This window comes from Trachurus japonicus, chromosome 1, assembly GCF_045865225.1.
Source record: "Trachurus japonicus isolate A0001 chromosome 1, Traja_1.0".
NCBI classification, from domain to species: domain Eukaryota; kingdom Metazoa; phylum Chordata; class Actinopteri; order Carangiformes; family Carangidae; genus Trachurus; species Trachurus japonicus.
In genome coordinates this window covers 36,943,437-36,967,257 of record NC_140907.1, presented here as the reverse complement: position 1 = coordinate 36,967,257, position 23,821 = coordinate 36,943,437, and the positions used below count along the sequence as shown (strand labels likewise).

The 23,821-nt window shown below is 43.9% G+C and overlaps 1 protein-coding gene across 1 annotated transcript; it reads left to right on the top strand.

Annotated features, from left to right (window-relative positions):
* Positions 1-851: 851 nt before the first annotated feature.
* aplf (aprataxin and PNKP like factor) lies at positions 852-21,860 on the top strand. Its single transcript, XM_085792696.1, has 10 exons — positions 852-1,276; positions 1,843-1,914; positions 5,886-6,052; positions 13,503-13,674; positions 13,890-13,983; positions 16,656-16,804; positions 16,933-17,114; positions 19,810-19,941; positions 20,989-21,035; positions 21,509-21,860. The coding sequence occupies exons 1-10, from the start codon at positions 1,175-1,177 to the stop codon at positions 21,727-21,729; spliced, it is 1,338 nt and encodes a 445-aa protein (XP_085648822.1). The 5' UTR covers positions 852-1,174; the 3' UTR covers positions 21,730-21,860.
* The last annotated feature ends 1,961 nt before the right edge of the window (positions 21,861-23,821 follow it).

Below are 23,821 nucleotides of genomic sequence, written 5' to 3'. Positions count from 1 at the left end.
AGCTCGTTACGTTTAAATGTCTCAACGGCTGTTTACATACGCAGACAGTGACGTCACCGCGCTGTCGGTCTGCGCACTGCGCATGCGCAGGAGATCACAACAAAAACAAACTGAGCTGAAGCGTTTTTCATTTTTATTTTTTTCAGAATAAATAAAAGTCATAAAACTGTTTATACGTTTCCACTTCGTCATGACGTGTTGTTATTATTATTATTATTATTATTAGCCTTTTATTATCATTATCAGTTATTATTACGTTATTATGACGTCCTGCGCCTCACGCTCCGTTCAAAACACAGTTTGTATAGTTATTCTTCTTACTACTAGTATTATTATTTTATTATTTTCAAGCTATATTTTATAAATGACTGTATTATTGTACTGTCCCTTTGTATTCTTTGATGTGCTGTTACACAGGAACGTATACCTAGTTGGTTTTGTAAAATTTGTTAAATAAAAAATAAATAAATAAAACACAGTTTATATGTATCATTGTTATTAAACATATTTTGTCTCTCTATCATCAGCAGCCTGTCTTTCATTCGGCCTGTGGATCAATAACAACAAACTGATTTATCTTTATTTTTTATTTACCATTTATTTTTAATTCCAAAAACAAAAAACAAAAAAATATATATATATATATTTTTTTTTTTACTGTAAAGCAATCTTAGGTTCCTTGAAAGGCGCTATATAAATCAAAGTTATTCTCATCAATGAAACATTACAACATAGAGACTGCAGCAGATCAATAACTTCATATTTTGACAAAGTGACCGCTGTTCTCCCATTAACCATAAACTGTATTTTTTATGTTTATTTATGGACAGAAACCTGAAACATGACGTCGATAAATCAGAATATTTAAAAATCAACGGGGTGTGTCGTCACGTGTCTGCTCTACTGCGCATGCGCAACAGCTTCCCGGAAGTTTTGAATGGTGTCGCTGCTGCTGCTGCATGGAAGTTGTTGTTGTTGAGTTTAAATTTGTCTCTTTGACTTTTAAACCTAGTAAATATTAAATATCAGTCCGGTTTCCCGCCACGACAGCTGGTCAGAGGTGAGGTAACAGGGATCCGGTCTTTAAATCACTCTCCCGCCAACTCGGTGTGTTTCCTCCTCCGGGGCCGTGGACCGGGCCAAGCTGCCTCCTGAACCCGCGGCACCGAGCTCCATGTCCGGCCGCGGCTTCAGCCTGGTCCCGGTGCAGAGCGGCGGAGCTCCGGTGCTGCTGCCGCCGGGGGAGACGGTGCTGGGCCGGGGCCCGCTGCTGGGGGTGAGTCGGTCTATAATATACTACTCTCTCTGTGCGTGTGCGTGTGTGTGTTCATCTGCTAAAATGAAAGTTTCAGCAGCTTTGACTGTTGTAATTTGAGCTGTTGCAGCTGAAGAAGGAGGAGAAGGGGGGAAGGAGGGAAAAGGATGAACAGGTTGATGATGAGGAGGAAGAGGTGGAAGAAGAAGGAAAAGGAGGAAGAGCTAGTGGAGGGGGAGGAGGATGAGGGAAAAGGAGGAAAATGTAGAAGAGGAGGAGAGGAAGGGAAAAGGAGGAAAAGGTAGAGAAGAAAAGAAGAGAGGAGGAGACTACATCTACTACCACTCCTCCTCATTGTTATTATTAATAACAGACTTTATAATAACTACACATTATCAAGCATTAGTGAAGTGTGTGTGTGTGTGTGTGTGTGTGTGTGTGTGTGTGTGTGTGTGTGTGTGCCACTAGAGGGCGCCGTCGCCCTGACAACAGGCTGCAGGGTTCAGTTCAGCTCAGTGAAACATCAGTTCATGATCAATCAGATGTTATCTGACCTCTGACCTCGTCTGTCTGCTCCCTGGTCTCAGATCAGCGATAAGAGAGTGTCCCGACACCACGGGCTGCTGGAGAACCTGGACGGACGGCTGCGCCTCAAACCGGTGAGTGAAATACTTATCAGTTGAGTTCATCTTAAAGGGATAGTTCAACATTTTGTCAAATTGTTCCCATTGCCGTAATCCCTATAGTCATAGCAGTAGGTTCGTTACCTTTAATTGTCGGTGCAAGCTGTTTTTAGAACGGCGGAGCAGAGCCGTGAGCTGCTCAGAGCTACGCTACGGAGGCTCATTATGGGATTTCTTTGGTTTCCCTCATCATCAAACTCATCAAATACACAATCCAACAACTCCACAACGCTCTGGTGGACAAGTTGTGAGCTGCACATTCACCACGCTATGAGATAATAACACAACGTTACCACACAGAGTTGTTTTAGAGGGAAATTCATGCAAAACCAGTTGATGCACGTTGCCTTCAGGGACAGTTTTTCATCAAGCAGTCTCTGTATTTCCCTCTAAAACAACTCTGTGTGGTAACGTTGTGTTATTATCTCATAGCGTGGTGAATGTGCAGCTCACACCTTGTCCACCAGAGCGTTGTGGAGTTGTTGGATTGTGTATTTGATGAGTTTGATGATGAGGGAAACCAAAGAAATCCCATAATGAGCCTCCGTAGCGTAGCTCTGAGCAGCTCACGGCTCTGCTCCGCCGTTCTAAAAACAGCTTGCACCGACAATTAAAGGTAACGAACCTACTGCTGCTATGACTATAGGGATTATGGCAATGGGCCAATTTGACAAAATGTTGAACTATCCCTTTTTTCTTTTCTTTTTTTTTTTCTTTAGCACATGTTTAAACTCAATTTAGATTTCAAAATCAAACAAATAAACATAGAAAAAGAAGAATGAGACAATAGAAAACATAGTAATCAGTGATAAGTAGAGACAAAGGGAATAAAGTACAATAAATATAAATATAGGGGTTGTAATTGTCGATGTTGGGTCACAGTCCGAGACTTTAAAACCCGTCCATCACCAGCAGCAACCTGCTCCTGATCAGAGTCATTGATCCCTGATTGGCCAGCAGTGAATCCATCAGAGCCACAGATCTTTATAATTAGTCCTGAGGGCCGAGGTCGGACCGGGGTCACAGCCCATAATAACACGCCTCCGTTTATCATCGTTGACTCTAATGACTCCGCCTCTCGTCCCAGAGAGTCGATCACCGCTTCACACACAGCGTCGTTTATTTTAACGTTGTGAATCCGTCGATATCGTACGTACACCGTCCCTTTGCAAATAAACTAATAAACTAATTAATTAATAAATAAAAACCTGCACTATGAACACAGGAAGTGGCACAGAACCAATCAGCAGTGACCTCTGCCCTCTACATTGATTTTGCCTTTTTGCAGTTTGAGAAGTCGTCAGTTAAATGTCTTGGGGGGTCGGGGCGGGGGGAGGGGGGGTCTGGTCCAGGATGCATGAATCCAGCTGTGAAGGGAGTTGTTTTTTATAATCGTCTACAGGAAGCGAGGCACAAGTCTGCAAAAGCCAAACAAAACCAGTACGGTACAAGGAAAAGAAGTAAATTAAAGCGTTTTTTCATTGTTTCATAGTTATTCTGCCCTTTAAAGGGATAGTAGCATTTTTTTAAAGTGGGGTTGTATGATCTACAAATAGCCCCTAAGTATTTTAATTGCAGTAGAAGACTCTCTGCACTCCTCCCGTTAGCAACGCCAGCCCATAATAGCCCTGCCCAGAGATTTACAACATACAGTGTTGTGAACAGACCCAAAGAAACGGCCTATTTTCACGGCCTAAAAGAGGTTTTACCTGAAAAAAAATACACAGTTCCAATGTTCACTATAATATAATTTTTTCCAGCCCTTCAAATTGCAGGAAAAACACAGTTTTTATTTGGATCTAACCAACTCATGTATCCCTCCGCCCAGGGTTAGCGCCCACGGACCAGCAGTTGGTTAGCTCCAAATAAAAACTGTGTTTTTCCTGCACTTTGAAGGGCTGGAAAAAATTATATTATAGTGAACAATGGAACTGAGAATTTTTTTTCACATAAAACCTCTTTTAGGCCGCGAAAATAGGCCGTTTCTTTGGGTCCGTTCACAACACTGTATGTTGTAAATCTCTGGGCAGGGCTATTATGGGCTGGCGTTGTTAACGGGAGGAGTGCAGAGAGTCTTCTACTGCAATTAAAGTACTTAGGGGCTATTTAGAGATCATACAACCCCACTTTAAAAAAAATGCTACTATCCCTTTAACGGATTGTAACTACTTCTATATTATTCTACTTTTACACTTCAGATATTGTTTCATCTACATGAGTAATGGTTCAAAAATGTTTTCAAACTGTTTTAAATAAATCTGAGTGCACTTTAACCTTTCAATTTCTTCATACTGATCTTCAACAATTCTAGTAATTTCCAACCATTTCATATTCTTCATATATTATTTCATCTTTCTTCAGCAGTTTCTTCACTTAATTCAACATTGTTTCAACAGTTTATTCAGCTCATTCAGCTTCCAGCTTCCAGCTTTCACCCGTATTTGCTTCAGGAAATGCATTCTCTAGTTGTTCTGATTATTCCTCTTACAGATGTATATGCTGTATTTTAATGGCGCTGCTGTGACTCTATAGATTCGGTCTGAAGATGTATTCTGCCCAGATGTTGTGTCCCTGACCCACGGTGACCTCATCACTTAGCGTCTACATCACGTTTCAGCCGACTGAGCACCAACCAGCTCGTTCTATAATCGTTATCCAGGTCAAAGCTTGAGATAATGAGAGATAGAGATAGAAGCAGGGTCGGTGTTTCTGAGCCGACCAGCCCAGAGGAGAGACTCCTACCTGGACTAGAGGTCTTCACGGCTCCAATTTGACGGACCCGAACCGAAATAGACCCGAGCTATTATTGTAAATATGAGTTCCGTACCCGAGCAGCACCGAGATATGTCGGAAAGCGAGCGGATTTGCACAGTTCCCTACTGTCTTTCTGTGTAAATATCTCATGTTACAACATAGGCTTAAGGCTTATATTCAAGTGCGGCCTATATATGTATTTTCTTTTAAAATTTAGCTGGAGCAGCTTATACTCAGGTGCGCTCTATAGTCCAGAAAGTACGGTAGATTGCGTTTTATTTGGCCAATTGGCTTTATGCACAGCTCCACTACTTCCTGAACTTAAACAAGCAAGCTCCTTTATTTCCTGTCTTACATTATTGGACAAACTGATTAATCCCACATCTCTTCACTCAGTTTGGTGCCAATCTATTAAAAGTAACGAACCTACTGCTATGACTATAGGGGTTATGGCAATGGGCCGATTTGCCAAAATGTTGAACTATCCCTTTAAGTAACTAAATTAAAAGTGCCTCTTTATTTTAAAAAAACAGTGCAGTTAAACATGCTGCCTTTTAAATTCTAAGGAAATGGAGGCCGACAGCCAGCAGATTTGTTTCATTATTTTATTTTTTTTTTAAATCGATTTTGGGATATTTTATATCGATTCTGAAATATTATTATTAAAGGGACAATGAGGAGTTTCTATTTGGTTATAAAAAAGTCTCACGTTAATGTGGATGAATCTACGTTACCACTTGTTAATGGTCCATTTTCGATAAATCTATGGTTTTGTCTCTATGGTTATTTTGTTATTATTAGTGGTGGTGGAAATGCTGGGCGAGCCGACCAGCGTTTCTTTACTTTCGGTTTCGTGGCGAGTCATGAGAATAACGCCGCCGAATCACCGTTTATGGTGGGAACTACGACGGTATGTGATCGTCTTCCAACCTCTGACTTTAATTCTTGATGAATGAAAACATGAGTCTGTCTTGTGCCGGTCAAAGAATTTCACGGTGCGGAGGCTCATAAATGTAGTGTGGAAACACTTCACTTTAACAAAACTCCTCGTTGTCCCTTTAAATGAGAATTGCGATTCTTATGTGAATCGATTTTTTTGGCACAGCCCTAGAAATGACCCACGTAGGTAGTTTGGTCCGTGAGTGGAGACGATGTTTGCTGATTGAACCGGTGTGTTTCCTCTGGACCTTCAGACTCACCTGAACCCGTGTTTCCTGCTGTCGGCCCCTGACGATGAAAACCCCCGGCCGCTGCAGAAGGACTCGTGGTTCCCGCTCCACCACGGGGACGTCTTCTCCCTGCTGCCGGGACAGCTGGTCTACCGGGTGGCGGCCGAGGGCGGGGACGAGTGCACGCCGAGGTAGGGACATCACCATTAGAGATTGATGTTCTTGGTACGATTATTGTCAGAGAAATAATCACAGTGTTACGATTATCACAATAGGCTCTATGCCGAGTGTCACATGACCAAATCGGAAACCGGGTAACTCCACTTCCGCTGAGATTCTGACAAGCACAACGGTAAACGCGGTAAAAACAAATCAAACCCACTTCATTTTTCCACGATTTTGTTGTTGCTCTTCCCAGGATGGCACAACAACTTTTTTATTCACGATGCCTGCAGGAATTACCCAATCTGAGCATGTCCGACGTCCATCGAATCATATCTAAAGCTCCTACCACGAAAATGGACAAGCTTAATGTTAATAGTTGTGCTAATGCTAACTCTCGCTGTCTGTAACTTACTGCCAGGTTATAGACTACTTGTTCCCTGCAAATTCTCACGATTGATTACTGGCTGAGTTAATCTGTTTTTATGAGCCTGTCATCGGTTCACTGCTATTCCAACATGGAAATAAACATTAAGACTTCCACTGCTTATTTTCCTCATATGTAATGTAGCCTATAATGTAAAAAACATCTTGTGGACATGGTAAAAAGGTTAAAAGCTCTAAAAAATGCCTTCTCTATATTTCTGTATACTTTGCAATTACCAGTTTGAAAAAAAGATTACACAAAGGAATGAAATATGAAGTTTATTCAACAATGTCCATTGTTAACATAAAAAAAAAAAATTAATATACAACTTGTAACCTCCTTGTATGACGTCGGTCTGAAGGAAGTGCCGGCTGCAGACGGTGGTGCTCTTTTTTATTATTAAGTTTTTTCTTTTAATATTGTGAATCCACTTCTTTCTTTGGTCCACGTCCTTGGGGAACGAATGGAAACTGACAGAGCTGTTGAATCTCCCTGACATAGGGCATTCAGGAACACAGCAAAAGCTGTGGTTGCTAGCACTTCACCTTCTTTTCCCTGTCTTTACTCGACATTTTTCAAACATAAAACATAAAAGCGATAAAAAACATTATACATTACATACAACATAAAAGAGACTATAACGTTATAACTACGTGTAGCAAAAGAACGCGTAGAAGTAGCTGGCTGTGGTCTGTTTGATTTGTTTTTACCGCGCGTTGTGCTTGTCAGAATCTAAGCGGAAGTGGAGTTACCCGGTTTCCGGTTTGGTCATGTGACCCTCGGCATAGAGCCTATTATTATGCATTAGGGTCGCAAAATTCCAGGAAGTTGGAAACTTTCCATGGGAATTAACGGGAATATATGGGAATGTTGTGGCAGAAAGAGGTGAAACAACAGAGGAATCAGATGGGGATCTCTTTATTTCAACACGGCACCGTGACCAGCGTTGTAGGGTTGAGACAAATTCCAACATTACAAAGAATGACATGCCTTGTTATACCAACCCCAGGCTATCTGTTCCCTCCCTCCTTCTATCTCTCCTTCCTTCTTTCCACAATCCTTTTTCCCTCTCTGCCTTCCTTCCTTCCTTCCTTCCTTTTTGACCCAATGGGCTTTATGCACAGCTCCAACACTTCCTGAAATAAGCCAGCTCATTTATTTCCTGTCTTACATTATAGTTGGTCCAATAATGTAAGACAGGAAATAAATGAGCTGGCTTAAAGTGCATGAAGCCCATTGACCCAATCTGTTCCCTCCCTCCTTCTATCTTTCCTTCCCTCTTTCCTTCCTTCCTTCTTTCCACAATCCCTTTTCCCTCTCTGCCTTCCTTCCTTCCTTCCTTCTTTCCACAATCCTTTTTCCCTCACTGCCTTCCTTCTTTCCTTCCATCCCTTCTTCCCTCCTTCCTTCCTTCCGTCCTTCCTTCCTTCCTTCCTTCCTTCCTTCCTTCCTTTTTGACCTAATTGACCCAATCTGTTCCCTCCCTTCCTTCTATCTTTCCTTCCCTTTTCCCTTCCTTGTTTCCACAATCCTTTTTCCCTCTCTGCCTTCCTCCCTTCCGTCCATTTGTCCTTCCTTCCTTCCTTCCTTCCTTCCTTCCTTCCTTCCTTCCTTCCTTCCTTCCTTTTTGACCCAATTGACCCAATCTGTTCCCCCCCTCCTTCTATATTTCCTTCCTTTTTCACTCACTGTCTTCCCTCCTTCCTTCCTTCCTTCCTTTCTTCCTTCCTTCCTTCCTTTCTGGCCCAATTGACCCAATCTGTTCCCTCCCTCCTTCCTTCTTTTCACAATCCTTTTTCCCTCTCTGCCTTCCTTCCTTCCCTCCTTCCTTCCATCCCTTCGTCCATCCTTCCTTCCTTCCATTTTGACCCAATTGACCCAATCTGTTCCCTCCCTCCATCTATCTTTCCTTCCTTTTTCCCTTCCTTCTTTCCTCCCATCTTTCCCTTTGTCCTTCCTTCCTTCCACAATCCTTTTTCCCTCTCTGCCTGCCTTCCTTCCTTCCTTCCTTCCTTCCTTCCTTCCTTCCTTCCATCCGTCCCTTCATCCCTCCCTCCTTCCTTCCTTCCTTCCTTCCTTCCATCCGTCCCTTCATCCCTCCCTCCTTCCTTCCTTCCTTTGTGACCCAATTGACCCAATCTGTTCCCTCCCTCCTTCTATCTTTCCTTCCCGTTTCCCTTCCCTCTTTCCACAATCCTTTTTCCCTCTCTGCCTTCCTTCCTTCCTTCCTTCCTTTTTGACCCAATTGACTCAATCTGTTCCCTCCCTTCCTTCTATCTTTCCTTCCCTTTTCCCTTCCTTCTTTCCACAGTCCTTTTTTCCTTCCTTCCTTCCTTCCTTCCTTCCTTCCTTCCTTCCTTCCTTCCTTCCTTCCTTCCTTCCTTCCTTCCTTCCTTCCATTCGTCCTTCCTTCCTTCCTTCCTTTGTGACCCAATTGACCCAATCTGTTCCCTCCCTCCTTCTATCTTTCCTTCCCTTTTCCCTTCCTTCTTTCCACAATCCTTTTTCCCTCTCTGCCTTCCTTCCTTCCTTCCTTCCTTCCTTTGTGACCAAATTGACCCAATCTGTTCCTCCCTCCTTCTATCTTTCCTTCCCTTTTCCCTTCCTTCTTTCCACAATCCCTTTTCCCTCACTGCCTTCCTTCCTTCCTTCCATCCCTTTGTCCTTCCTTCCTTCCTTCCTTCCTTCCTTCCTTCCTTCCATTTTGACCCAATTGACCCAATCTGTTCCCTCCCTCCTTCTATCTTTCCTTCCTTTTTCCCTTCCTTCTTTCTTCCCATCTGTCCCCTTGTCCTTCCTTCCTTCCTTCCTTCCTTCCTTCCTCTCGACCCAATTGACCCAATCTGTTCCCTCCCTCCTTCTATCTTTCCTTGCTTTTTCCCCTCCTTCTTTTCACAATCCTTTTTCCCTTCCTTCCTTCCTTCCTTCCTTCCTTCCTTCCTTCCTTCCTTCCTTCCTTCCTTCCTTCCTTCCTTCCTTCCTTCCTTCCTTCCGTCCCTTCGTCCTTCCTTCCTTCCTTCCTTCCTTCCTTCCGTCCCTTCGTCCATCCTTCCTTCCTTCCTTCCGTCCCTTCGTCCTTCCTTCCTTCTTTTTTGACCCAATCTGTTCTATCTTTCCTTCCTTTTTCCCTTCCTTCTTTCCTCCCATCTTTCCCCTTGTCCTTCCTTCCTTCCTTCCTTTCTTTTTGACTCAATCTGTTCCCTCCCTTCCTTCTATCTTTCCTTCCTTTTCCCCTTCCTTCTTTCCTCCCATCTTTCCCCTTGTCCTTCCTTCCTTCCTTCCTTCCTTCCTTCCTTTTTGACCTAATTGACCCAATCTGTTCCCTCCCTCCTTCTATCTTTCCTTCCCGTTTCCCTTCCCTCTTTCCACAATCCTTTTTCCCTCTCTGCCTTCCTTCCTTCCTTCCTTCCTTTTTGACCCAATTGACTCAATCTGTTCCCTCCCTTCCTTCTATCTTTCCTTCCCTTTTCCCTTCCTTCTTTCCACAGTCCTTTTTTCCTTCCTTCCTTCCTTCCTTCCTTCCTTCCTTCCTTCCTTCCTTCCTTCCTTCCTTCCTTCCTTCCTTCCTTCCTTCCTTCCTTCCATTCGTCCTTCCTTCCTTCCTTCCTTTGTGACCCAATTGACCCAATCTGTTCCCTCCCTCCTTCTATCTTTCCTTCCCTTTTCCCTTCCTTCTTTCCACAATCCTTTTTCCCTCTCTGCCTTCCTTCCTTCCTTCCTTCCTTCCTTTGTGACCAAATTGACCCAATCTGTTCCTCCCTCCTTCTATCTTTCCTTCCCTTTTCCCTTCCTTCTTTCCACAATCCCTTTTCCCTCACTGCCTTCCTTCCTTCCTTCCATCCCTTTGTCCTTCCTTCCTTCCTTCCTTCCTTCCATTTTGACCCAATTGACCCAATCTGTTCCCTCCCTCCTTCTATCTTTCCTTCCTTTTTCCCTTCCTTCTTTCTTCCCATCTGTCCCCTTGTCCTTCCTTCCTTCCTTCCTTCCTTCCTTCCTCTCGACCCAATTGACCCAATCTGTTCCCTCCCTCCTTCTATCTTTCCTTGCTTTTTCCCCTCCTTCTTTTCACAATCCTTTTTCCCTTCCTTCCTTCCTTCCTTCCTTCCTTCCTTCCTTCCTTCCTTCCTTCCTTCCTTCCTTCCTTCCTTCCTTCCTTCCTTCCTTCCGTCCCTTCGTCCTTCCTTCCTTCCTTCCTTCCTTCCTTCCGTCCCTTCGTCCATCCTTCCTTCCTTCCTTCCGTCCCTTCGTCCTTCCTTCCTTCTTTTTTGACCCAATCTGTTCTATCTTTCCTTCCTTTTTCCCTTCCTTCTTTCCTCCCATCTTTCCCCTTGTCCTTCCTTCCTTCCTTCCTTTCTTTTTGACTCAATCTGTTCCCTCCCTTCCTTCTATCTTTCCTTCCTTTTCCCCTTCCTTCTTTCCTCCCATCTTTCCCCTTGTCCTTCCTTCCTTCCTTCCTTCCTTCCTTCCTTTTTGACCTAATTGACCCAATCTGTTCCCTCCCTCCTTCTATCTTTCCTTCCCTTTTCCCTTCCTTCTTTCCACAATCCTTTTTCCCTCTCTGCCTTCCTCCCTTCCGTCCCTTCGTCCTTCCTTCCTTCCTTCCTTTTTAACCCAATTGACCCAATCTGTTCCCTCCCTCCTTCTATCTTTCCTTCCTTTTTCCCTTCCTTCTTTCCTCCCATCTTTCCCTTTGTCCTTCCTGCCTTCCTTCCTTCTTTTTTGACCCAATCTGTTCTATCTTTCCTTCCTTTTTCCCTTCCTTCTTTGCCCTTGTCCTTCCTTCCTTTGTGACCCAATTGGCCCAATCTGTTCCCTCCCTCCTTCTATCTTTCCTTCCCTTTTTCCCTTCCTTCTTTCCTCCCATCTTTCCCTTTGTCCTTCCTGCCTTCCTTCCTTCTTTTTTGACCCAATCTGTTCTATCTTTCCTTCCTTTTTCCCTTCCTTCTTTGCCCTTGTCCTTCCTTCCTTTTTGACCCAATTGACCCAATCTGTTCCCTCCCTCCTTCTATCTATCTCTATATTTTCCCTTCCTTCTTTCCTCCCATCTTTCCCTTTGTCCCAGGACAACTGGAGGGTTTTAATACTGCGATTAATTCTGAAAACAAATCATGGCGACATCCCTAGTACTCCTATAGGTAAACTCACATCTCCTCCGTGTCGACAACTCGTCGTCACGTCAGCGGATCAGAAGCTGAGTGTGAGTCTGCTTAACGCTGCTGCAGGTCTGTGGATAATGAAGCTGCTCTCCACTCGTTAATGAAGCTCCGGTCTTTTATCCGTGTGTGTCAGTCAGGACGGAGTGGGAGCTGCTGCTGCTGTTAGTTGACCGGGTGTAACGCCAACATCAGGCCCAGATGTTGATTTATTATCGGAGCATCTTTTATCTCTGAGTCACCGACCGTCTCCTCCATTGTCCCGAGCCGCCGCCGTTTGAAGTGCAGATCACAGAGACACTCAGCGAACCGTCCCACTGCTCATGTAACATTCATACTATGGTCTGTCAGTCTCTCCCCCCCTAAATCACGCTCAGATTTCTAACGCACAGGGTTTCTGTGGGGTCTGAAAAAGCCTAAAAAGGTCTAAAATCTGAAAACCAAAGTTCTTAAACTTAAATTTGTTTAAGTATTGTGTTCAAGTCTTAAATAATTTGAGACAGGTCTTAAATTTCTTACCTCAAATGCTCAATAAAATGCTCCTGTGACACTTCATTCTGCTTTATTGAATGTATTTACAACTACAAACGAGCAACTTATATATTGCAGCCAATTTACTTTGCAAGTAATTTTGTGACTCTGCATTTCTTTTGTATGTTTTTTTATGTCATGATAGGTCTTAAATTTCATCCATAACGGTCTTAAAACGTCTTAAAAAGCCTTAAATTTGAGTTGGTGAAACCTTCAGAAACCCCGAATACATCTAATGTTAAATCTTCAAATTACTGTATATTCAAATTCTTAATGAGTTTTTGTTTTTTAGCTCATATTTATATTCACCTATACCAGCTTATTACTACGTCCCGCGTCCACGTTGCGTTTCAGAGATTCCAACCAAATAATAATAAAAATAATAATACATTTTATTTGTAATGCACTTTATATTTAACAAAAAAATCTCAAAGTGCTACAACAGGAACTGAAAAGAAAAAAAAGTTAAAACGAGAGTTAAAAACAGTCATCAAGGTAACACAAGCAAACAATTACACGCGCGAACTTGCGACCGCATCGAGCGTAAACTAGGCTTTAATGCTGCGTTCATAACAACTCGGAGGTCGGAAATCCCAACTCGAAAATTTCCGACTTCCGACATCATTGCTTCACGCTGCAGGAATTCGGAAGAAAAAAAACATGGATACCTGAAGGAAGTTTGTCGTATTGTGGCTCATAGCTGAATACGAAAAATCAATGCAGCAGTAAATGATGTTTATTTTGGAGGAGAGGAGACGCTGCAGATGAGTGCACATATAATGTTACAGCCTTGATAACAGTTAAACCTTATTTCCGTCACAAACGAGGAACACAATTTCACACCATACAACAATCACAGCTTAATATAAACGTATTTCATATAGGCTACTGCAATAATACACAACAATATGCATTAAAACCTCAACAAATAACTTCAAATGTCTAAATTCTAACTGTTTAAGACGAGGGCCGCCATGTTTTGATGCTGTCGTGACGTCGAAGTCGGAAAGTCGGAGCTCTGATATGATACCCGAGTTTCCGACCTGTAATTTCCGAGTTCAAAGCCGTTCAATGCATTTTTTACAACTCAGAGCTCGTTTTTTTCCGACTTCCAAGTTGTCTTGAACGCAGCATAACTTGTGTCGTTGCAGGAGGAACACGTTGGAACGTCGCTTTCCAGTTTTTAAAATATTTTTTTTCTGTTTGAATAGTGAAGTTCGTCCTGACGGATCTAGTTCAAACTGGTTCTTCTTCCTCCTCCAGCTCGTCTCTGATTGGCTGCTGCAGGAACACTGAACCTGGCCTTTAAAAGTTTAAATTCTGGTTCTGATGTTTTTCCTTTTGGTCAAATGTCACTTCTTCCTGCAGAAACAGTCAGGCACTAGAAGAAGAAGAAGGAGAAGAAGAAGCAGAAGCAGAAAAGCAGGAACTTCCTGCTTCTCCGGAGTCACATGTGGAACCGGCCAATCCGGTGAGAGAGGCTGTGACATCATCGGCTCCGTCCAATAAGGAGGAGGACGAGGACAGAAGAGAAACTCAGGTCTGAGTCTTGAATTAGACTTTAGACATTTATTGTCCCTCTAGGGAAATTCTTTTTCACATGACCATTTACATTTCGTTTCACCAGACACAAACAAACACACACAGATTACAACACATTGCCACACATTTTTTCATGTGAATGAAGCAGGTTTAATATGTTAATGAGCCGTTGACCTGAGCAGCCAATCAGAAAGCTTTATTCTCTGTTGTTAGGGCAACGACGCTTCGCCCGTCACCAAGAAGAGAGTTTTACCAGCGTGGATGACGAAGACGAAGACGACGGCAGCAGCGGCCTCCAGCCCCAAAGGTACCGACCCCCGTGATCCGGTCCTGGTCCTGGTTCTGGTTCTGGTTCTGGTTCCAGTTCTTGTTCAGTTCCTGATCCTGGTTTTGTTTGGTTCTTGTCCTGGTACTGCTACCCATACCGGTCCTGGTCCTGGTTCTGGTTCCAGTCCTAAGACCGGTACAGGTCTTCGTCCCAGTCCTGGTCCCAGTTCTGGTCTGAGTCCTAGTGCTGGTCCTGGTCTTTTTTTCGGGTTGTGGTCTGAGTAGTGGTCCTGGTCCTGGTCCTGGTCCTGGTCCTGGTCCAGTCACAACATCTGGACCCTTTCAGACCGCGTCCTGACCTGCAGCGAGTGAAACGGCGATAAAATCTCGTGCTAAGGTCTCCTGATGCAGCGTGATGACGATTTTGTCACAAGTATTTTCTATTGGTTCAGAATCCAAACCAAACAAATTATCGAGGGACGTAAACAAACTTCTGGCGCTAGTTTTAGATTCCTGACATTTCCTGGTTGCCCTTTTTCACATCTTTGAGAGTTTTTAAAAATTTTATTCCTCTCATATTCTCCTCTCTCTGATAACTTGCTTGTCAACAGGAAGCAGCGTGAACTTTTCAACCAATAAGAAGTGTTGACACTGGACACGGCCGTGAAATGTCGTCCAGATAGAGACACAGCGAGTGAGTTTGTCAGGGTTTCAGGGTTGTCCTGACGCCGTGAGCGACATCGCTGGATGGAGCGATGTCCTCGCGGCGTCAGGACAGGATGATTGAAGAGTAAACACACTCTAATCACTTTTCCTCGTGTCGCTGTCTGTCAGGACTCACTCTGTCACTCTCACTTCCAGCTCATTCACTGATCTGACCATGGAACAGCCTTCACACACTCACAGACTGAACCTGAACGCACCTCTGAGTCAGTGGCTGTTTTCAAAACCACATACTACCGTACTGCGTTAGTATGTACTGTATACTGCATACTGAATGTGGGATTCAGTCTGCTACCGTTCACACCGCAGTATGCAGTATACAAGTTTCCCAGAATGCATTTCGTAGCAACCGGTAGCAGTAGTTGTAAAACAGGCGAAAAGCTGTTTTATTTCTCGCTCTAGCGCTGTTATTACGTAACTTTATTAAGTTTTAATATTTTTTCATGCGAGAAAGTAACTGTTGAGATCCCAAATATACGGCCAGTTTATCCAAACGACGGCTGTTTAGAAGTTTGCTCCGATGTTTTTCGGAGAAGTGAAGCTCCGCAGCGACCAGGACATCACAGAGACAGCAGCCGGTCTGCAGAGCTGCTCAGCCGGCCAACCTCCGTCGTCATCCCGGGGGGAGAAAACCATCGCTAATTAACTTACCCGCAGGTTTTTAGAGGTTTACCACCGGCTGGTTAAATTATTTTTAGGAGATAAATGTTGGTCTCATTGATGAAATCTAACAATTGTGGCAGTAGCATTAGTTTGTTTGAATGAAAAGTGAAGCTTCCTGTGTGTATTGGACAGAAGAGCAGCGCTGCCTGATTATTTTATTAAACTATACGCTACACGGCAAAGATACTTCACTACCGTCTTTGGTTACGGTTAGGACGTCAGGGGCGCATTGCATTGTGGGATACAGTACGCGATGTAGACTGGTCAGATACTGGAAATATTTTCTGAATCAGTTCGACATCCAGGAACTTTTCGCATACTGCATACTACATACTACATACTACATACTACATTTTGGCCAAATCATTACGTACTAGCAGTATAGTATGCGGTTTCGAACACAGCCAGTGAGTCCGTGAGGGGTCGGAGTGGAACAGAGGCTGCAGTCAGTGAACCTGAACCTCACCTCTGTGTCACACACACACTCTAAACCCAGCTGACCTCTGACCTCTGGAGTGAATTTTACTGCTTCACACTCACACGTCTGTTGACACGTGTATGAACATGTGACATGTGAACACACACCGTTTAACACACACACACACACACACACACACACACACAAACACACACACACACACACACACACACACACACTCTGTGATATGTGTGTGTGTGTGTGTGTCTGGACCTGGAGCTTCTGCAGCAGCAGTGTTTACAGTAGTTGAACCTGTTTCCTGTGTTGCTGCCAGACTCACACACACACACACACACACACACACACACTGAGCCAGATGTTTAGCTGACGGACGTTGAGCAGCTCCAGATGTTGCAGTGTGATGATGAGGGACTGACTTCACTGTGACACAGAAGCTTTAATCTCATCAGTTCACGGTTTATAGTCGTTAACTGATCGTCGGTCATCGTTCAGAAACTAAATCATGACCTGTTTCTCTCTGTGACATCATCAGAGAAATAACTAGCCGACGTTTCCCCGACGACAGCGACTCACTAGATCCATCAATACTGATTTAGATCAATCATTAATCGTCATCATAACTCATTAATTAAGAGAGTTATTGATTTTCACACCAAAACTGCCGCTCACAGGAGGAGGAGGGAATAAGAATAGGAGGAGGAAGAGGAGGAGGAAGAGGAGGAGGAGGAGGGAATAAGAATAGGAGGAAGAGGAGGAGGAAGAGGGAATAAGAATAGGAGGAAGAATAAGAATTAGGAGGAAGAAGAGGAGGAAGAGGAGGAGGAGTAGGAGGTGAACAGGTGTTTGTTGATGTATAAACAGTAAACGAAGCCAAACATCTGTTCCAGCTGTGAAGAAGACTAAAACACCTGCAGCGGCTGCAGCGGCCACGCCCACCGCAGCGGAGGGGGCGGGGCTTAGCCAGGAGAAGAGGCCGAGGAAGAGGAGGAGGAGGAGGAGTGACGAAGAGGAGGAGGAGGAGGAGGAGGAGGAAGAGGCGGCTGCACCTAAAACAGCTGAGTGACCTGTGACCAATCAGCAGCTGAGTTGACGATGACATCACAGCTCAGTTTCTAACACCGCGTCCTCGTCCTCGTCCTTCAGGCTCGTAGAGGTCGACTGCAGCCGCCGCCGCCGCCGGTGAGGTCAGAGGTCAGCGAGGAGTCGGACAACGTCACCATGGAGATGGAGGAGGAGGAGGAGGAGGAGGAGGAGGAGGTCGGGGTCAAAGGTCAGACGTCGAACGCCGGCGCCGCATCCAAACCCCGAGGGAGGCCGCCGTGTCCGTATGGGAAGGACTGCTACAGGTGAGGTCGCCTGGTTTTAATAGTTTTAATATATAATGTTTGACTTAGTTCTTAAAGGGATAGTTCACCCAAAATTGAAATTTCACTCATTATCTCCTCCCCCTCATGTGGACTAAAAGGGCTGCATGGGAGAAGTTTCAGAGTCCTCCGTGGCTTCTCTGAGTTACAGGGGGTCTCGGCGTAGCAGTGCATGTCCATATAACGGTTGCAAATGGATACCAACTGTCTTCGTAACAAAAAGACACACCAAAAAACATCCAAATACCTCCATGCTGCTCGTATGTAATGTCCGTCTTGTATTGAAGCCCCAAAATGCAAAATTGTCCCGAAAAAAATTAAATAAGTCTATATTTCAAGCTTGTTTGTAGCTTCTTAATTCTTCTAATAGCTTCTAATGTAGCTTCTTACTTTCTCATGTTGGGGCTTCAATACAAGACGGACATTACATACGAGCAGCATGGAGGTATTTGGATGTTTTTTGGTGTGTCTTTTTGTCACAAAGACAGTTGGTATCCATTTGCAACGCTCATATGGACATGCACTGCTACGCCGAGACCCCCTGTAACTCAGAGAAGCCACGGAGGACTCTGAAACTTCTCCCAGCCCTTAGTCCACATGAGGGTGAGTAGATAATGAGTGAAATTTGAATTTTGGGTGAACTATCCCTTTAAATGTAAGAAAAAAAGGATTTTGATTTGTGTATCTACATTTATGAATGTGCCATTTAGCTAAAAGGACAATAAGATTAATGATGTAGCCTAATATTGTCTAACTTTGGTAAATGGAAAGACAGTGAAGCCAAACAGTAGCCTACATTTTCAAAACAAAGGGAAAAATCTGGCTCAATAGAAAAGGAAATCAAATTACAGACGTCTACCCAGAAACTGGTGGAAAAAGGGCAAGACCAAAACAAATGAAAGACATCTTCAGGGCATCCCGAACAAAAAGAGCAACTTGTATCGGTGACATTATTAAAACGTTGTGAAAAAAGACTTTAGAAAGGTAAATTCTGTGGATTATTTTGAAGGATACTTCTTTTACTGTATTATTTATCATATATCTGGCTGGTAAGTTCCAGATCTTCTTCCAGTCAAGGTTGTTTATTAAGTTATTCCAATAAGTGACTACATATGGAACTGATACAACTTCTTTCTGAAATAAAGCACGTATAGACCGGTTACTGTTGCGTGTTGATGAGAAACAAATCTGGCCAATTGCAAGTTTGGTAGGATGAGGATCTATAGGATGAATCTCCTTGTTGTTTACAACTACTTCCGGGTAGAAAACCAGCATGAGAACAATAGTGACAGACGAGAGTTTCACTATATATATCTACTTTTTCATGTCACTATATCGCCGTTTAGACTAATCTGATGTTTGTAAAGTCTATAAAACCAATGATTGGACAAACATTACTATTTACATGTGCACATTTTTGTAATTAGTCATGGTTATCAGAGATTAGCCGGGCTAACGGTTAGCTACCTGTTTAACTTTAATAACTCAGTGACTCAATAAACGCTCCATGAAAAAATATTTTCTCCAGCGGATATCTGAGTTCCAACATGACTGAGCTAACTGGAGTAGTTTCATGTCGTGTCCGACAACGGGAGGGTTTTAACAGCTGACGTCCTGCTCAGCGCCGTAACGTAACCGTGCGGGGCCCCCCCGCGGCCGTTCGCCGCGGATGACGGCGGTGACGGCGGTGACGGCGGGGGGGGGGGGGGGGGTGCGGGGGCGGGGCGGCGAGGCGATGGCCGCGATGACGGGGGGGCGGGCCGGGGGTTGACGGCGGCGACAACACAGCAGAACAATCCTGCCTAGGAGCTGTCCATGGTTACTTAACCAAAAGTCTCTTGAAATATCAAACAAAGAAGAGAACTATGGACTGTGGAAGCTTGAATGGCCAAAATACAGAAGTTATCATGACGTGAACCATATGTTGTGGTGTAAAAAAAAAAAAAAAAAGAAGGACCGTTGATTCGGTGGAAACTCGGCTTAACGGGTGGGGGCGGGGCCCCCACGGCATGCGGGGCCCCCCCGCCTCGCGGGGGCTGCGGGGGTATACTTTACGGCCCAGGTCCTGCTGTTAGCTTAGCTACCGCCGTTAGCTTAGCTACCGTTAGCTGTCCCTGTCAGCTGAGCCACTGATGCTTTCTAGACACCGTGATTCCCCCAAACTGAATAAATACAACACATAGCAACACAAAACACACACACAGAAATAGTAATGTTTCTTCGATCATTTCAGATTTGTCTAAATGGTGATAGGGCTTGAAAAATAGCTAAACTCTCGTTCGTTACTATTGATCTCATTCAAATTACGTGCTGGTTTTCTACCCGGAAGTAGAATGTAAACAACAAGGCGATTCGGTCTATAGGCAATAATGTTGGATTCTGTCCTATTGTGCTTTTAAATAACATAGAAACACCAGCAGGGATTGCATTTATAACAACATTAAATTCGCTAATAGGAATAAGTTTATTATATTTTAAAGTAAATTCTTGATATGTAAGTAGTGAACCATTGGAGTTAAATAACTGATGGACCAGAAGTATATTGTGAATAAACCAGAAGGATTTGTTTCTGTGTATGATGTCTTTATTATTCCATTATGTAATATCTATGCGGGGAAAAGTTGTGTTTCGACCCTTCAGAATAAAAACCTGTCGCCACTTCCTGTTTGCGTTTCAGGAAGAACCCACTCCACTTCCAGGAGTGCAGTCACCCTGGAGACGGCGACTACCAGGAGGAAGAGGAGGGGGGCGAGGAGGGAGAGGAGGGGGAGGAGCTTCCTGAGTGTCCCTACGGCACCGACTGCTACAGGTCAGGCAGCTATGACATCTCAGGCATGGCATGATGGGAAAAGTCACCGCGGTAACGCAGCGAGGAGGAATGGAGCGTTACACTGATGCTGCATTCACCTGCAGTCGGGCAGACGGCCGTCGCTAACAAACCAGATGTCATTTTAGTCACAGAAGTCCAGAGAAAGACGGTAAAATAATACCACATCGTCATGACAACATATTGTCACGTGTATCCACCACTTTCAGGAGAACGACGCTGGGTGTCGCCATGACACTCCATTCATTACATTTTAGATTAGCTGGGCTAACCGTTAGCTGTTAGCAGTGTCTTAAATACCTCAATAAACGGCCCATGAAAAAAATATTATTTTCCAGCGGATATCCTAGTCCCAACATGACTGAGCTAACTGGAGTAGTTTCATGTCGTGTCCGACAACGGGAGGGTTTTAACAGCTGACGTCCTGATGTTAGCTTAGCTGCTGCTGTTAGCTGTCAGCAGCAGCTAAGCTAATACGATAACCATGACTAATTACAAAAACGTGCACACAGAAATAGTAATGTTTGTTCAATAATTTGTTTTATAGACTTAACAAACATCAGATTTAGTCAAAACGGTTTTGGCAGCCCGGAGCCCCCACATTTGGTACCTACACCGGTGGCTAACGCTACCAGTTAGCCGCTCGCTAGAATGCTACTACGGGGTGAAACGGAAGTTGAAAACCGACTTCCGTTGTGGTGTGACGCAATGGATCACAGGAAAATAAAGTGGTGGATAGAGGCTTGTTTATGCCGTTGCGTGCAGCGGCTGTCGTCCGTCTGCCGTCTGCCCAATTTCACGTGAATGCAGCATGAAAAATACGATTGAGTTGCTTGAGATATACAACCGCAACGCTAGATGGGAGGAATTCCTACACAATATACCTTTGTGCGTAACAGTTCAGAAAAAGTGTTTAACGTGTTGACCAATGGGTCGTAGTGATTTGAAAAAAGAAAACTGTAAATAAAGATCTGTAGCTGCCATCGTCTCTGAGTCGCCTTGTCAATAAAGTTTAATGTCCTTTCACAGGAAGAACCCTCTGCACAGGAAGGAGTTCAAACACACCAAGAGACCAGGTACGACCTCTGACCTCTGCACTGCAAAAACTCAAATATCTTACCAAGAATATTTGTCTTATTTCTAGTCAAAATGTCATTTCTAGTCAAAACAACTCTCATTATACTTAAAATAAGAAACATCACATAAAAGGTAGCTTGTTTTTAGACAGTTTTTACTTCTTTCAAGCGTATTTTCACTTGAAATAAGTAGAAAAATCTGATAGTGGAGCAAATTTGTCTTTCTTATTACAAGCACAAAAAACTTGCTTTCACTGGCAGATTTTTCTACTTATTTCAAGTGAATATTTGTTTAAAACAAGTGAAAATGATCTAAAAACAAGTACATTTTTAGGTGATGAGTCTTATTTTAAGTGGAAAGAGATTAGTTTTGACTAGAAATGAGACATTTTAACAAGAAAAAGGACAAATATTCTTGTAAAGATTTTGAGTTTTTGCAGTGTCTCAGTTTCTAACTTGTAACTTCGTCGCAGCTCGCTCCACTCGAGCCGTCGCCAAGAGGAGTCGCGACGACGACGACGATGACGACGACGACGACGGCGAAGACGGGGACAGCTTCATAAATGACGACAGCGAGGACGGGGACAACGACGAGGACAAGGACTACGTGCCCCCGGACTCGGACGACAGCGGGACGGAGGACGTGAAGCGGCTGCAGAGGGAGGCGCAGGACTTCCTGAGGAGGAGGAAGTAGTAGAGCCGACTCTCCGGACTCTAAACGTTTCACTGAGTTTCAGTTCAGTTCAACCTGCACTCGTTTTAACTGTGTAACTTCACTGTTTACTGCACCGGTCGTGGTGCGTTCAGGGCTTCATTGTTAGTCTGAAACAGCTAAACTCTAACTTTTTGTCTCATGTAAGTTTCAATAAACTTAATTTTCCACTTTCCACTGTTGTTCTTCAGTAGAACCTCCTCCTACTACTGATCCGGTCCAGGACAGATCTGAGGGACGAAGAGTTTCTGATTTATTTGTTCTTTTTGGATGTTACACTTTTTAATTTCACACAAGCTGAGATTTAAACTCTTTATTCTCTGTGTAAAAAGTGTTGAAGTTAAAAACACAACAATTATAAACATGAAGAAGTGAAACAAACGACCGTCTGAACTCAGGCTTCGTGTCCTTCAAGGTTTTTCTTCCAAAGACCTGATAATGAACCTGTGAGGAAACAGCAGAGCAGTGCACCCTGGGAGTTGTAGTCCTGGAGCTGTGAGTTAAAACAGTCACAGTTTCCTCCTCCTCGTACCTGAAGGAGGCGGAGGAGCTGCAGGTCCAGATGTTCTCCAGAAGTTCTGGCTTCTCAGGTGGAACTGATCTATTAGTTTATTGGAGAGCTTGTTGCCTCTTCTTCTTCCTCTGCTCTCGTATCCCGTTTCCACCTGGTGCTAGTTCTGTTTTTAACTGGTTACAGTCTGATTCCTCCAAAGAACCAGTTTGCTCTTCCACAGGCTGAGTCATCGGAAGATGGAGGACGTCATCGTACCCATGCAAGAGCTAATCTCATCTTCACAAACCTGCATTACAATCCAGAGGTGGGAAACACAAATATTACTGGCTCCCCCGTCGTTAGCGAGTTGCTCCAGGATCCGTCTGGGAAGCCCCCTTCTGACTTGTTTTGTACTTTGTATGAAGACCACGGTGTCAGGAAGCGCTGGTCTTTTCCTTAGTCCACTGCCGCTTGTTCTTAGGATCCATTTCTGTCATTTTTAGTCGATGCAACTGATTCACTCGTTGTCTTTTTAAAGGTCCAGTGTTAATCGTCAAGGTTTATTGTTAAAATCTGAACAAACTCCCCATGAATATATTAGTATCAGTGTATAATCGCTATAAAATGAAACCTGTTTGGTTTCCGTAGCCTTATAATTCTTATTTTATATCTACATATAACAAGGGTCTTGCTTTAGAGAGTGTCGCCATCTTGCGCCGCCATGTTTGTATGGCAGCCTGAAGGGAAAATCCAGCCAACCAGAGAGCACGTTTCAAGAGTTTCACGTTCGCTTCTGAAATACTCCCAGTTGTCACAGTCCTGGTAAACTAGTTGTTTTGTCCTCGGAGGCCACCGTCACTTTGCCCACGGGAGGGGTGAGTGTGGGGGGCACCCGCCATTCCGACATCCCACCAATCCGACATAGGCCTCTAATTGTCAAAATGGCAACACTTCATTTTCTATCAAACGTCCCATGATATCGAGAATTTTTGCCTCCTATGGTCGGAATGACGGTATTTTTTTCTTTTTTTAAACATCCTGCCTTTCCGACAATTCCTTTAATAGCCTTTTTTTCCTCAAAGATTTTGCACTGGTTGGGCTTAGGCAATGATGAAAGGAGTTGGTTAAGTTTAGTAAAAAGACCAGATAGAGGCTAGACAGGTAGACTAGTTCCTGTCTGCGCTCTGCTGTGTAATTACACACAACCATGTGGGTATTCCTCTATCAGCATGTCTTAAAGAAGAGTCACCTGTTGAGTAACGCACATTTCCTTATATTGAAAGCCTTGTCGGAATGGTGGGGCGTTCGCATGTCGGAATGGTGGGATGTCAGAATGGTGGGATATTGGAGTGGTGGAATGTCTAAATGGTGGGATGTCTAAATGGTGGGATGTCGGAATGGTGGGATATTGGAGTGGTGGAATGTCTAAATGGTGGAATGTCTAAATGGTGGAATGTCAGAGTAGTTGGATGTCTAAATGGTGGGATGTCTAAATGGTGGTATGTCTAAATGGTGGGATGTCTAAATGGTGGGATGTCTAAATGGTGGGATGTCTAAATGGTGGAATGTCTAAATGGTGGG

What these genes read in the sequence shown, in the direction of transcription:
- aplf (XM_085792696.1), top strand. Translation starts at nt 1,175, where the DNA reads ATGTCCGGCCGCGGCTTCAGCCTGGTCCCGGTGCAGAGCGGCGGAGCT. An exon ending in GGGGACGAGTGCACGCCGAG is followed by an intron (nt 6,053 to 13,502) that starts GTAGGGACATCA and finishes TTCTTCCTGCAG; the next exon opens with AAACAGTCAGGCACTAGAAG. An exon ending in TACGGCACCGACTGCTACAG is followed by an intron (nt 19,942 to 20,988) that starts GTCAGGCAGCTA and finishes GTCCTTTCACAG; the next exon opens with GAAGAACCCTCTGCACAGGA.